A 16,220-nucleotide genomic window follows, 5' to 3' on the forward strand; every position below is an offset into this window, starting at 1 on the left:
ATTGTTGGCCAGGGCCTTGTTGCGCTGGGACTCCACCGAGGCGTAGAGGTCAGAGTGCAGGGAGGCGGAGTCTGCCCCGGTGGCCGGCTCCTCCGTCAGCTCGGCCCCCTGGGCCAGCGGCCGTGGCAGGCTCACCACGTCGGAGTACTGGATCTGCGGGGAGCTGCGTCCGGACGCCATCTTGGGCACCTTCAGCTGTAAGTTAGCGTAGCAGTCCTGCCGCTTATACGCCGCCTGGAGAATGACATCGTATCACAAAGGTGCTGACACGATAAATACAGCTGTGTTCACCGGGGCAATTCTGGTTAAGTACCGTGTTCACTACGACAATGGCAAAACTGTATCCAAGATTTGAACCTCAAACCCCTGAGTTTGAAATATAGTCCTCTAACCACTGTGCTACTAGCCCACACTTATTGACAACAAATTAAGAAAGGCTTGGCGGTTTCTCCAGATAATTCATGTACTACATATGATATGCTAAATATACTACATACAGACAAAAGATTATGTGTCTATGTATTCAACGCAGGCAAGGGGATTTTACAGCGAGTGACATAAAGAGAGTGTGTCAATCTGCGGTTGCACCTGCCTGATGGAAAAAACGCTCGCTCCTGAGAACAAGGGCAGAGACAGGAAACCAAAGATAACACCGTGCAGAGAGAAGCAGTGAGAAGAGTCTCACTCGTTAGTAAACAATATGTCCGCTCAACCGTAACCGTCGTTTATGTTGCAGTGTTGACATCCACACGCGATGGCGTGCGGTCGTAGGCTAACTGCGGTAAGGAGGAGCAATGCGAAACCTCGAAAATGAGATGGACAGACATAAAAATCACTAAACAGCAAGACCGTGCCCTGCTTTTTTTCCACAGATCGGGGGCCGGGGAGAAAGCGGAGGTGCTGGGAAATGCAGAACTCTGCAGAAGATCAGAAGCAAGCAGAAAACAGACAGAATAAGAGATCAGGGATGGTTTCTGGAGCTCCACTTAATCTGAGCCAGAAACGTCACTCCTGAGCAGGAGCGCAGGGAGACACAGCGGCTTTTCTCCGGAGAGAGAAAGAGCTGTCGCTTATGCTCTCCTCCAACCTATTAACACTGCATAATAAAGTATTATAAAGCATAATTCCGAGAGTGCAAGTGCGGGGGTCTAAAGAAAGCAGATAGAGAGAGAGAGAGAGAGAGAGAGAGAGGAGGAGGAAGGGGGGAGAGATAAAGCGGTAGAATTGAAGATTTGGAACCTCAGAGTGCAATGTAGCTATTAAGGACATTAGGAATGAGTAATCTTGTTCCCAGCTTCTATGCGTGGAGTTTCCACACCAACCCCAACAAAGCACACCTCATTCCACACCTAGGGATCTCATTGTTCCGTTAATTACAGAATAAAATTAGGGTTGAAATGAAAGCCTGCAGGACAGCAGGTCTCCAGGAACAGGGTCGGGCAGCCCTGCCCAAGAGCATCTGGAAAGCAAGGTCCAGACAATCTGGTAGGAAACTACCAGGCCAGGCCCATAGTAGTGTGAGGCTATGACACTGACAAGAGAGGTTAGCAAATGAGAGCAATTTTCTGCAGCAATTTTTTGCAGCAATTTTTTGCTGCAGCAACAAACACCCTCAAACCACAACACTGTTTATCCCTCCCCCTTCACAACGTGCTGACGTTGAAACCCCCCGACATCATTGACTATGGCAATTAGAACCAATTTTCAACCAATGAGCTTGAATTATTATACAGCTGTAAAGTATATAAACAAACAAAGACTGTCTGTAATTTTACTTCTGTTATATTAGAGTCTTTGATGAAAAGGGAAGGATTTTAAAAAAAAGAGTGCAACTTGGCAGTGGACCATCTCGCGGTCTCGAATCTCTGTTGCGCGTGTGGGTATCTGGCTGTAGGGTTGGGCGTCTGCACTGCGGACTAGCCAAACCTCAGTAACCAAAGAGGGCTAAGCACACGGCCCCAGAGAGGCCGTCACATGGGTGAGGGGACAGGTCATGTTGGCGGTGAGGTTTAGTTCAGAGGAAAGGATGCGGTTTCTAACCTGCGGCGCTGCTTTCATCTTCTGATGGTCACCGGTGGTGGATGAGGCGACTGGAACATCTACTCCTGTCAGCAGAAGTAGAAGCAGTCACCAACATGGGGGTGAGGGGAGGGGGATTTCTTGAGCAGAAATTAATTCCTTACACTGTTGGGTCCCTCAGCAGACAACTAGAGCTTCGTAATATGAAAACTACCTGGAAGACCATTTTTCAGAAGCACTCTGTTAATGAGAGAGGTCAGAGGAGTCCTTCTGGTGATTACATTCAGTCTAAGAGGCCTGAGCCTTTCAGTCTTATAATGATGTAACTATCTAGTTGACCAGGGCTTATATTCATTCATTAAAGTTTCTCAGAGTAGGAGAGCTGGTCTGGGATCAGTTCTACCTCTCAGTTCGTAATGGAAAAGGTTAGGACGTTGCCAGTAGAAACCTGATTCTAGATCAGCGTCCTCTCTTTAAGACCCTTTATGGATACAGACCCAGGAGCCAGAGAACCTGCCTTCTGCTTTGCGCCCCCTGAGAAACACTCAGAGAAAAAGGTGGCAGATGAACACCTTCTTCCTTCTTTTTCATTGTTGCGATCCCTTCTGACTCCTACTGCGGCCAAGACACGAGAGGGTTTCCTGAACATTTCCTCAAACATGCTATACCAGGATGCATTTCAGTTACTGTGCCTCCTCCTCTCTTTCCCAAACTGACACACAAGTATGCCTGCCCCTCCACATGCACACACACACACACACACACACTTACGAGTCTGAGAGTAACTGATGTTTCCATAAATTGGGTTGTCTTCCATGTCCTTCAGCCGAAGACTTAGACTGAATCACAAGCCGCCATTCAGAGAAAGAGGGAGAGAAAGAATTATCAGCTTATTGGACCTTCCCATAAATTGATAATACATGCATATATTGTATATACATAGAGAGGTTGGACAAAATTTTGGAAACACCAAACAATATATGGATTTCAAGTAACTAATAAGGAGTATGCCCATCCTTCACCTTTAGTCCTTTTAGTAATACTGTTTTAGTAAAACAGTTTTGGAAGCGTTTGCACTGGAATACTGGACTATCAATCAAGATGAAAGCCTCCAGCCATTTGTTTTGGATTCAAATACTTTTGTTTATATTAGCAACTGCCCTTTTAAGTGTCCCTCTGTCCCTGTCAGACAGCTGTCTCCTGCAACCTCCATTTCTCTCCCCACGACTAATGCACCTGCACTTCTTTTGCTGACAAATTCTGGAACTGTTAGCTGCCTCCAATTGCTTTGTAAACTCATGCATTCATACCCATGCTGTCATTGTAAGTATGCTTTTGTTCATTCAAAGTTAAAGGAACAATAGGTAAGATATTTGTGTTAAAACATTGTTACAAAATCATTATATTGGGGGGGGGGGGCACATTCAGCATGTTCACAGAGAAGGATAAACAGTGTCGTAGTTTGAGGGTGTTCGTTGCTGCAATTCCTCTCTTGACCATTAGAAGTCCAAAATGACCTATTGTACCTTTAAAGACTTTGACATGTGGTATTTCTGTTATTTTGTCCAACCCAATTTTATGTAAATAAAAAAAAAGATGGGCAAATATTCACCTTCTCCTGAACCGAGGCAAAAATTCCTTCCCTCTGTCTGTCAAGGCAAGAGCAGTTTCAAAGCATGAAAATGCGCAATTTCATTGCTTCTTCCATCACAAAATGTGGTGGTATTATACACTCAGTGAGCACTTTAGTCGGTATTTATTAGACTTATTTTTTAGACACATTAAGTCTTCTGCTGCAGTAGCCTATCCAGCCCAGAGGATTGACGTGTTGTGTGTTCAGAGATGCTCTTCTGCATAATACTGCTGCAATGTGTGATTATTTACGTTACTGTCACCTTCTTGTCAGCTTCAACCTCCCCTGACCTCTCTCATTAACAATGCGTTTCTGCCCGCAGAACTGCTGCTCACTAGTTTTTGGGGTTTTTTTCTCACCATTTCTCTGCAAACTCTAGAGACTGTTGTGAGTGAACATCCCAGCAAATCAGCAGTTTCAGAGATACTCAAACTACCCTGTCAGGCAGCAACAATCATTCCACGGCCAAAGTCACTTAGATCACATTTATTCCCCATTCTGGCATTTGGTCAGCTGAACCTCTTGACCAATTCTGCATGCGTTTATACATTTAGTTGCTGCAACATGATTAGCTGATTAAATATTTGCAGTAACAAGCTGGTGTACAGGTCGACCTAATAAAGCGGTCACTGAGTGTACATTTACTTGAAAGCATTTAGCAGATGTTCTTATCCAGAGCTATTTACACATACCTTTCTGTACACTATACAATCAATCCATTTATAAAGCTGAGTATCTGCTGAATCAATTCAGTTTTAAGTAGCTTGCACAGAGACACAGTGGCAAAGAACCAAACTCAAATTTAGGCAACAAGCCCAAGTCCCTAACAAATATTCCACCGCCCCCATCCTCGCCTGTGCAGTGCTCTAACATACTGCACTACCCCCATACATGCATGCACTTACCTGTAAATTACAGTAAAATACCGCAGTAGCTCCATACATGCATGTACTTACCTGTAAATTACAGTAAAATACCGCAGTAGCTCCATACATGCATGCACTTACCTGTAAATTACAGTAAAATACCGCAGTAGCTCCATACATGCATGCCCTTACCTGTGCAGTGCTTGCTGATGCAGCACAGAATATTCCAGCACACAGACAAGACCAGCACAGTGCAGACGATCCCCAGCACGACCCACAGCTCAAAGGAACCCTGGAAAGGCCCCACACCTGTTGGACCGGGGGGTAGAAAGGTGCGTTAGGACAGGGCTCCCCAAACAATCCCCCCTGCTGGGTCTAAAACAGGCCTAGGTCAAATACGCAATCGTTTTGGATTCAAATACTTTTCTGTGCTCGATTGCTCTTGCCTGGTGCAAGTGAACCAACCAAGAGGATCAGAAGGTGAGGTTTACACTTTTTGAAAGTGTTTCATAGGTTCCAATTTTAGAGTAATTTAATCTCCAAATATAAAATTAACAGACACCGCCAGGCTACATTTTAACAAGCTGTGTGTAACAGAAAGTGTGATCATTAGAGAGGACCTTCTTAGTTAGATCATGATATTATTGCATTACATTATGGCATTTGGCAGACGCTCTTATCCAAAGTGACGTACAGTTGATTAGACTAAGCAGGAGATAATCCCCCCTGGACCCAGTCATGTACCTTCACTACTACGCTACATGCCGCCCTTTGGTAATAATAGAATACTGATGTGTTTCTTTCCTCATCAGCTTTATTTGTGAGTAGATGTGCAGTAGTCCAGTTGTGAATAGAATTAAATCATTTTAGTTCAGTCTTTTCATTATTTTAATACGCTACTTTGTAAACATTTTTTAACCAGCACATTTGTGAAGTAAGATTTTTAAATCAACTTCACAACAATATCCTGGAATATGTCAACAATATCAAACCTCAAAATAAAACAACCTGAAACATTTTAAGTTATGTATCTTCAAGATTAATAATAGGCTTTATGTGTCACTCCTGCTTGTAAAACCTGTATGTGTGTGCACATATTAAAAACACACACAGTGACACATTCACACTGCAAAAAACAAATCCTTCTCAAATCATCTGGATAATTAAATTTTTTTAACTGGCCAAAACTTCCGGTAGTATGCCGAACAAGGTTTGTTTTGATTTGAAATCTGAATGGAAATGGTTAAGGCCATGACCACATTAATGAAAGTTGTTTCCCTGTAATTACTTCCCTATGATGGATATAAATTGAATGATTATTTTCATAATTTTCAAAATATGCTAGCTGAATGAACTTTTCCAACTGAATCCTGGTTATAATAGTAAATATGCTATTTTTTGTAGTTCCACCTCAAATGTATTCACTATACATGTATCCAAAGAACTTCATATAATAAGCAATATGTTTTGACAATAACTCTTCACATTATATGCATGTCTGGCCTTATTATTGGGCGTATTATTGGATTTGAAATCAATACAATGCAATACAACCTGGTTAAGGTTTAAACTGTTATACTCCCTCTGTACACTTAAAAGCCTTGTGAAAATGAAAATGAAAACTAAAGGAAGATAGATTTACCGCCTGAACACACTTTCACTGCAATAGTCAATGCAATACAATCAGTAGCTCATTTTACACGCAACGTGTTTGTATACGAGCCTGCAATGTTAGATTAAGTAGATTAAAGCTTGTTCTGAGTTGCAAGTTGCAAAATTTTATCTCAGTATACCCCAGTCCATTAAGGATAAAGCAAGTTCATAATATTAATATATTAACAAATATATTTGATGAAGACTCACTCACTCACTCTGAAGTGTTGAAGGTGGAATGTGACGGTGATCATTAAATCATCCAACATTTGGATCTGCAGAGTATAGCCAGCTTATTCGGCTTTTTCTGAGATTCAGAAACTGACCGACTCACCGTGCGGAGGAAAGTCACACTTCTGCTCCGCCATGTTGGACCATCCACAAATCAGCCAGGGAGAGAAAGACCGTCTGTCGGGTTCAGTCGCACATTCTTTCTCTTTAAACGTAGGATGAGCAGTGAAAGTACGTCCTTTTAAACCTTGCGAAAAGCCTTCAGCGCCCGGAGTTCGGCTGCTTCCTCTCCGCCGTGAGGTCAAGGCCTAGAGAGAGAGGGGGTGGCTGTGTACGGGGCTGGGGTTCGTCTTGCAGGATGTGCGCTCTGCACCTTTTCATGTGCAAGAACATTGAGGCGCTTTGCAGCAAACCACAGCTCTTCCTATGAAAAGAAACTGACTTAAGAGAGAAACAGAGAAAGCGAGAGAGAGAGAGAGAGAGAGAGAGAGAGAGAGAGAGGGTGGGTTAGGATGTGAAGACAGCATCAGAACATGGGCAAGAGAAAGTGCAACATGGAAAATCGGTCTGAAGATCATTAACCTGAATCCATATCAAAACAGATATCATCTACAGAAAATATTCAGACCCCTTCACTTTTTGCACACTTTATTGTGTTGCAGATGCTATTTTAAATTGATAAAATTGCTACTTTTGCCCAATCAATCTACACTGAATAATCCAAAATGTAATTATGTGTCTAGAACTTGACTGGAGTCCACATGTGGAAAATTTAATTGACTGGACATAGTTTAGAAAGGTACCGGTGTATGTATATAAGGTCACAAAATTTGCACTGCATATCAGAACAAAAACCAAGCCATGAAGTCCAAGGAACTCTTGGTAGACTTCTGTGACAAAATTGTGGCAAGGTACATATCACAACAAGGGTATAAAACCATTTCTAAAGCTTTGAGTGTTCCCAGGCGCACAGAGGCCTCAATAATTGTGAAATGGAAGAAGTTTGGAACCACCAAGACAGTTACTAGAGTTGGCCGTCTGGCCCAACTGATTAACCAGGCAAGAAGGGCCTTGGTCAGGGAAGTGACCAAGAACCCAATGTTCTCTGCAGAGATGGAAGAACCTGCCGGAAGGACAACCATTTCAGGAGCACACCCTCAATCAGGCCTTTATGGTAGAGTGGCTAGATGAAAGCCACTCTTGAGTAAAAGGCATATGACAGCCTGCTTGGAGTTTGAGAGCATGAGAAAAGTTAAATCTCTGGTCCGATGAGACTAAAAATAAACTCTTTGGGGCAGAACTCCAAGCACTATGTCCAGCAAACATCAGGCACTGCTCATCACCTGGCTAATACCATCCCTACAGTGAAGCATGGTGGTGGCAGCAACATGCTATGGGCGTGCTTCTCAGTGGCAGAGACAGGGACACTGGTCACAATTGAAGGATGGATGAATGCAGCCAAAGACAGAGAGGTCCTTTAAGAAAAGTGCACATGACCTCAGACTGGGGCGACGGTTCACCTTTCAGCGCGACAATGACCCAAAGCATACATTGGAAACAATGCTGGAGTGGCTTCAGGAAAAGTGTCTGATTGTCCTTGAGTGTTCCAGCCAAAGCCCAGACTTAAACCCCACAAACCATCTGTGAAGAGACCTGAAGATGGCAGTTCACAGACGCTTCCTATCCAATCTGAGAGCTTGAGAGGATCTTCCAGGAAGAATGGGATAAACTGCCCAAATCCAGGAGTGCAAAGCTTGTAGAGACTTATCCGAGAAGACTCAAAGCCATAATTGCTGCCAAAGGGGCTTCTACAAAATGTCTGAATACTGAATACTTATATTAGTGAGAGATTTCAGTTTTAGATTTTTAATAAATTTGCAAAGATTTCTAAAAACATGTTTTCACTTTGTCATTATGGGTTATTGAGCATAGATTGATGGGCAAAAACAACAATTTTATCCATTTACAATTGAATCTCCAACACAATAAAGTGTGCAAAAACTGAAGGGGTTTGACTATTTTCTGAAGCCACTGTATATGTGCTGGATAACCCCTAATATATTAGCATTAATATTGCCTTTCTTATGACTGAGATTACTGAGAATTAAATCTGTAGTATTTCATAATTTAAGTACCTGACATTTCTTTGAATAAATACATATTTAATATCAATAATTATATGAAAAGCGAGTAACATTCACACCTGCACATCTGAACTGGCATTATCAGACACTAGGAAAACTAGGATTTTATTTGATTTATGTATTCATACTTTGTAGTATGAAGCAACCTTAAAGATAAGTTAGCTTTAGATAATATGCTAAAGGTGTCTACCTTACATGAGAGGCGGAAGGCACTGCATTGGCATTGCAAAAAATAATTTACAATGCAGTCCGTAAGTATTTGGACAACAGTACAATTTCTGTTCCTTTGGCTCTATACTCCAGCTCATTGGATTTGAAATTAAGCAATTTATGAATATGAGGTTAAGTGCAGACTGTCACCTTTAATTTGAGAGCATTTGCATAATGGAGTGTAGCCTCTGCAGATTTGTTGTGAAGTTGCCATGGCTGCCTCCTAAGGAGTGTTTCTGATCTGTTAAACCTTTTTTTTGGGGGGGGGGGCATAATATAGGCTTGCTAAAACAAACAGTTTGGAACATCATTAAAGGTGACAGTCTGCACCTTAAGATCATATGTATTAGAATTAGGATGAGAGAGCCACCACTGGCTACCACTGTACAAATACTTACAGACTGTACTTTACTAGTTTTTGTTCCAACTAATTACCTCTTCTTCTTTTTTTTTTACCCACGCCGCTTCACTCGTGTACTTTAACACAAGTCTTTAGGATACACTTGAAGTTTGTTGTCAGATCAACACATGAACACATTAGGTTAAAGAAATAATTAAGAGCAGAAGTTGGCACAAAATCCTGAAACGAATCGGCCCTAATTACACACCATTCATTTTCAGCATGTCGGTCCTGACTGTGACGACAAGGGGCGGGTTTAAAAAGTTTCTTCGCTCCCACCCCTCGATTTTTATGTCTTTTTCGGCTGTCTGTTGGCTTGGATAGAGACGTATACCAGACAGCTTTAAAATGTTTAATATCGGACCGAAAATATTTTTGCTCTTTCTGCTCGCTTTCCCGATTACCCTTGTTTCCATAGGTAAGACTTGGCGCTGTTTTGTCGTGTACTTTATATTTGGCCAGATATTACAGCTTTAGCGCTGACGATTGTGTTCATTTTTAATACCGACGTGGCACATCCATTTCATTTTCAGTCAGAATGTAACTAGCCAATTTTTCCTGGTTATTCCTAAACTGGTTACTTTGTGGATTTCTCTGTGCTCAACGCGTAAAGTTGGTAAAGTTGCTGAAAGTACAGTAAGTCCTGGTGACATAGCATATCTGCTTGGATGTTTTAGTTCGGATAATTTGTTTTCCAGCGTTTATACAGTTAGTTTTGACTCGATTTTACCTGATCTTATTAATTGCTGGGAAGTTATGCACTGTTTTCGTTTTTTTTTTACCGTAGATTGAGCTTCCTTCGTAACGTTTACTTCTAGACAGCTGTTCAGTGGTTAGCTCCACGAAACCTTCGCTGTTGTAAAGTAAAATCCATTTATTAAATGAAAACGGATGCTAATATCTAGCTGTAATCTCATAATTTTGTTGGGAAATGTTTTTTGTAGGAAAACAATGAAGGCGTAGGCTGTTCATTTATGCAATCTGTTTTGTAGGCTACTCTTTGCACGTTGTTTCACTCTGCTCGCTTTGGTGACGTGTCCTAAGAACGTTTGACTGCGCTCTGTGTGATACTGAGACGTGGGCTTATAGCTACATTGTTACGGATGACGCGACTGTGGACACTTGTCCTGACCTGATGTGTGATTATCTCGTTCTGAAATAAATTGTAGTTAGAGCGCATGATTGGAGCCGCGCTTAACCTCATGTCAATGGATATGCAATGCAATTTGTATGCTTTCAGTGCAGTATATATTAATGGTTAATGCTTTTTCAAAACATTGAGTTGTGCTGAATGCAAATGAACAGTATTGCTTTTTAGTAGATCACACAAAAACCATGGGCCTTTTGCCATTCATCAGCGATCAGCGTGTTCTGTGCTGCTGTGCAGGACACCGGTGTGTTTTATCGCCGGTCAGGAATTCTGTTGGGTACTAAGCACCGGACCTGGGAAGACGGGGCCTTCTCCGTTTGGAACTCTTTCCCCAATTCCATCCGTGACTCTTCCTTTCTGTCCACTTTCAACCTGAAAACTCACCTTTTTAAAGCTGCTTTTAATGTTTCAGTTTATTCTTTGACTGTATGCCATTTAATTGTATAATTGTATCTATTTAATTGTATGTGCCATTTTAATCATTGTATCACTTTTATGTAAAGCGTCTTTGAGTACCTTAAAGTCCTCTGTAAATAAAATGTTATTATTATTATTATTATTATTATTATTATTATTATTGTTATGCTATTAAAAACTATCCAAAAGCTAATGCTACTGAAAACGCAAAGGAATAACTAGCTTGAACTGTATATATGATGAGAAAATGTTAGTTGTTATTTCAGAAGCGAGGTGACCCCCCTACTCCCCTTTGTTACACATTTTGACCATGAAATGACCGAGTGGCCAAGTCCACCTGAAATGTGATGACCCTTGGTCCTGCTTCAGGTGGTGTCACGGCTGACAGCGACCCCTCAGAAGACCACAGCCCCGATTCCGTGGTCGAGGAAGAGGAGGATGACGAAGACGAAGTACTGGTCGAGGAGGCCCAAGTTTCTGAATCGGTAGGTGATGACAATGGCCTATAGTTAAACCCAGTCTGATTTCACTAGTGCAGGTTGTAGGCAGCCGGTAAGAAATGTGTTATTACCACAAAGGTTTTGTGCTTGCTGAGACGATGTTTGACATGGATTCTTTTTGGTGCAGGACACAGAAGATGATCTAGATGAAGACTCCACAGGGACGGATGTGACCTCTCACCCAGATGCAGACACCACCATTGTATTTGTTACTGGGGAAGGTGTGTTGAGTGCTATTTTCCTAGGGTGTGTGTAGGTGCACATATCGCACCCTGCTGCAGCATAGTCACACGTTCAAATTCTGGAGGAGTTCATAATAATAATATTATTTTTATTATTATTATTATTATTATTATTATTATTATGATAATATACTTTATTTAAACTCGATTGCATCATCGGTCAAGGCATTATAATGAAAAGAAAACATTAAAATGACCGACCTCTTTCCGTGATAGTCGAGTTGGTCAGTCTGACTAATTAAGTCATTGTTATTTAAAATGACTATATTCCTACCCATTGTTGTGACAGAGTTTCCAGCCAATGAGATTGTGAAGTTCCTGGTGGGTTTCACCAACAAGGGGAGTCAAGACTTCACTGTCCAATCGCTGGAGGCTTCATTCCGCTACCCCCAGGACTACCAGTTTTATATTCAGAACGTGAGTCACGCTGATGTTTCGCCACGTGGGGCAATGCCACACTGTTTGTGTTGGGTTAACAAATACATTTTGCTGTTGAGTGTAAATGTGTTTGGATGTTACATTTTAGTGTATGTATATTGGGATTGTTATGTTGAGTTGAGAGAGTGGTTTTGTTTGGTTGAGCACAAATGGTGTATGGTGGAATGCTCAGTGTTATTTTGGGTGCAAATACGTTGGGGTGCTGTGTTGACACTATTTGCACTGGGGTGTTAATGACTAAAAAAATAATCATCATAATACTCAAGGTAATCAACATTATCCTCATCATCATGTACTAATAATCGTAGTAGTAGAATAATAGCATTGATATTAACAATATGTTGCATGTTGAGTGTAATTTCTTTGGGGTGTTGTTGTGTGTAATTGCTTTGGGGTGCTGTTGTGTGTTGTGAAGTTGTTTTGGGGGTTTTCTAGTTCACAGCCCTGCCCCTGAGCACTCTAGTCCCGCCCCAAAGACAAGCATCGTTTGAGTACTCCTTCATCCCAGCTCAGCCAATGGCTGGCCGCCCCTTCGGACTCGTCATCCTGCTGACCTATCAGGACAGCGAGGTACGTGTGCTCAGATGGGATTTAATGTACGGTGCTGTGTGATGTGACATGATGTTACATAAACCTGGGTTGTTACACTAAAGTTCCCTGTCATATCTTGAGCTAAAAAGACTGTTCGATACACAGTATTTGTGCAGCCCAAAGTCAGGGCTTATGCTAAATTTGTGGGTATAGTCAGTGGTGCTGCATTAAAGGGTAATGATTTAGTCCCTGATACTGTTACACTGGGTAATGATTTAGTCCCTGATACTGTTACACTGGGTAATGATTTAGTCCCTGATACTGTTACACTGGGTAATGATTTAGTCCCTGATACTGTTACACTGGGTAATGATTTAGTCCCTGAAGCTGTGTGTACTCTTGCAGGGTAACGGCTTTCAGAGTGCCATATACAACCAGACAGTGACCATCACAGAGCTGGACGAGGGGCTGGACGGTGAAACGTAAGGAAGCAGTTGTGATCTCCGTTCCATACCCTTACAGCCAGAGTTGACCCTTTCCACAGTTTAGGGTATCATGGATTTTTGCTTTCTTTTCTTTGAGTCTCTTCTGCCATCCAACCCCCCATGTTTCTACATTCCCATATTTGTAATTGGAGAGAGCACTTATGTGATGGGGGGGGAAATGCAAATTACACCTTTGTGTTGAGAGTAAATATTTCCTTGTTCCCGCAGGATGTTCCTGTATGTGTTCCTCTCCGGGCTGGTGGCTCTGCTGCTCTTTGGACTGTACCAGGGGTTGGAGGCTCGAACGGTATGGATCTAAGGGTGTGAAGAGATGCCCCTAAACGAGCAAGCTAGCTACTATCACTAATCTCCCACACATTGTTTGTGATCGTGAATTGTTCAAGGCAAGAGTGTCGGTAACTGAGCTTGCACAGCAAAATTCCACTGACCTTAAAGTTTCCAACCCCTAACTCCATTTTCTGCAGCAGACATGCCCTGTAGGCTGCTGCTACAGCACAACCACAGGGATCAAAACCCATCAGGAATGGTGGCATTTTCAAATTAGGCAGTGTCAATTTACATAAATTTTCTATTCAGTTATTTATTGGAATGGTTGCTTCAAATACTGCCATATTTGTAACTAAATGTTTAGCTCTAAATCATTTTATGAATTAATAATCAAACCAGCTGTGAGCATGATCTCTTTTTCTGTGTTGTTATTCCAAAAGATGCTGCCTAATAATTCTCGGCACAATGATTACCTGTCTTTAGTTTACAGCTGATGGCTAAAACGCTACCCTTCCTGAATGATCAAAAACAAAAAATGCAAGCTTAGCTGCAGTTTAGCTAATGCCATAAGGATTATAGTCTGTGTTGATTTGAGAAACTGAAGAAAAGCGCTGGGAGATTCACAGACTTTTAGTGCTGAGCCAAAGTTATCAACGGTACATTTTCGAGATTTGTACATGTATCTAGAAGGCAAGGCTGAAATCTCTTTAGGCTGAAATCTCTTTGTACTTGCCCAGACTTTCTCAGCTGGATGATATGCAGTCTGGTGTGGATGAACATGTAAATGACGGCCTGTGTTGTTGTGGTGCAGAGGAAGAGGCTGCCTGTGAAGGTAGAGACCGGTACGAGTGGTCTGAACGACGTGGACATCAGCTGGATCCCACAGGAGACCCTCAATGTCATGAGTGAGTGCAGTTCCTCTATGTGCCACCAGGGCGCGCATCGCTCCCTGCAGACACGTGGTCTGCCGCTGTGTCCCTCCTTTGTAAACAAGCCAGCCGGTCTGATTTATCGTGAGACTGCAAACTGACCTTGCTTACCCTGTCAGGTTCACAAAGTGTAAACTACAAAAACAAAGTGGTTATTTATTGTTTCCTTTACAGTCAGTCAAAACATGACCCCCTACTCCCCTTTGTTACACATTTTGACCATGAAAGGACCAAGAAATCTTTCTGCAAACAGCCCTTAATTGAATGCTATATAACTCCATTGGCATTAGATAGCATAGACATTCATGAATGCCAACGTCAGTCACGACAAATGGGTATTTTCATTTTTAGGCATTCCCCCTAAAATGGTATCTTGGTATAGCAAGGTTGCATGACCTGGATGATATAACAGTGTACTTATTTGTGGTTATTTAAGCATTTTTGAGAGGTTATGAAGGTGTTGTGTGCACTTATGAAGGAATTGTATCGTGCTTTTCATCAAATGCAAGCACATACAGAGGAACACAAAGCCAAACAAGACAACTGTATACAGTGCATAGCCACCATCTCACAGCTTTTTGTGCGTGCAGTTGCACACACTGTAAAACATTTTTATTAAAAAAGAAGTCGGTCTTAACAAGCATCTTAGTCTTATATTTAGTCTTAAAATCGTATTTCTATTACCATTTTTCTAATGGGTAAAGATTTGCTAATGGGGCAAGAATTTCACTTGTCAAGCTAACAGTAACTTAAAACAAGCGACTGTATTCTACTTGAGATAAAAAAAAATATTGAGTCTTATCACGAGACTAGAAATGCTTGACAGTAATTTTTTGCAGTGCACTGTTCACTTCAAGCAGCAAAGCAACTCTGACATTTCCTTCTCTCCTCCATTTCTCCTTCTTTCTCTTTCTTTCTCAGACAAAGCCTCCCCAAAAGCCTCTCCCAGGAAGCGCACCAAGAGGGCTGCGGGCACAGACCAGTAACCCGCCCCGGCTGTGTGACCGGGCCCACTCCAGCCCCTCCGCCCCTAAATCTGCCCAACGGGCGCGTCGACTTGCCCCAGAACTCTCCAGACACACACCTGCCCTGAACACGGACGGCGGTCACGGCGTACGCAGACCCCCCCCCCCCCCCCCGTCCTGCCCGTGTCTCAGCAGAGTACATCGCCACGGCCTGCTGCCCACCACCTGCCGCACACTACCTGTAATGACATGGAATTAACACTGACGTTGGACCTTCGGTTTTTAAAATTTGGGACAGGTCAATGAGACCGCGGCTGGGCGAAAGCCTGGGTTGAATCGCTTTAATTGCTACAATGTGGTGTGTCCAATTCAAAGAAAGATTTTTTTTTTTCTTTTTTCTTATGTGTGCGTTGTACTGCCTATTCGAAGGCTGTTGTCCGGCTGTTTCACTTGGGATGTGAGTTTATTTTAGCAGGTTTTCATAATGTAAAATAAACTAAGGGGATCTGTTTTTAGTTGGCGTATTTTGTTTTAATCTGATTAAATTATGATGGTAATTCCCATGACACAGATGACTGGGATCAATTGCAACGTTGACCCCAAACCAATTTCATGTTCTGACTAAGATGAACAGTCTTTGAAACTCGATCTGCAAAGCAGCTTATATCTCGCACACGCACGCACACACATTGAGGTGCTGCATACACATGAAAACAGGGCGGCACGGATGGTGCAGTGGGTAGCACTGCCGCCTCACAGCAAGGAGGTCCTGGTTTCGAATCCCGGTTGGCCGGGGCCTCTCTGTGGAGTTTGCACATTCTCCCCATGTTCATGTGGGTTTCCTCCCATTACATTACATTACATTACATTACATTATTACATTATTGGCATTTGGCCTAGTCCTAGGCCTAGGCATAGTCCAAAGACATGCAGGTTAGGCTGATTGGAGAGTCTAAATTGCCCATTGGTATGAGTGTGTGAGTCAATGGTGTGCCCTGCGATGGACTGGCAACCTGTCCAGGGTGTATTCCTGCCTTTCGCCCAATGTATGCTGGGATAGGCTCCAGCCCCCTGCGACCCTGTTCAGGATAAGTGGGTTAAGATAATGGATGGATGGAT

The 16,220-nt window shown here is 42.5% G+C and overlaps 1 protein-coding gene across 1 annotated transcript; it reads left to right on the forward strand.

Moving 5' to 3' along the window:
- The first annotated feature begins 9,417 nt into the window (after positions 1-9,417).
- Positions 9,418-15,616, forward strand: LOC133110074 (translocon-associated protein subunit alpha-like). Its single transcript, XM_061219944.1, has 9 exons — positions 9,418-9,574; positions 11,093-11,208; positions 11,351-11,444; positions 11,755-11,882; positions 12,339-12,473; positions 12,840-12,916; positions 13,148-13,226; positions 14,019-14,112; positions 15,058-15,616. The coding sequence occupies exons 1-9, from the start codon at positions 9,505-9,507 to the stop codon at positions 15,120-15,122; spliced, it is 858 nt and encodes a 285-aa protein (XP_061075928.1). The 5' UTR covers positions 9,418-9,504; the 3' UTR covers positions 15,123-15,616.
- The last annotated feature ends 604 nt before the right edge of the window (positions 15,617-16,220 follow it).

Source organism: Conger conger, chromosome 14 (genome assembly GCF_963514075.1).
Source record: "Conger conger chromosome 14, fConCon1.1, whole genome shotgun sequence".
Classification (NCBI taxonomy): Eukaryota; Metazoa; Chordata; class Actinopteri; order Anguilliformes; family Congridae; genus Conger; species Conger conger.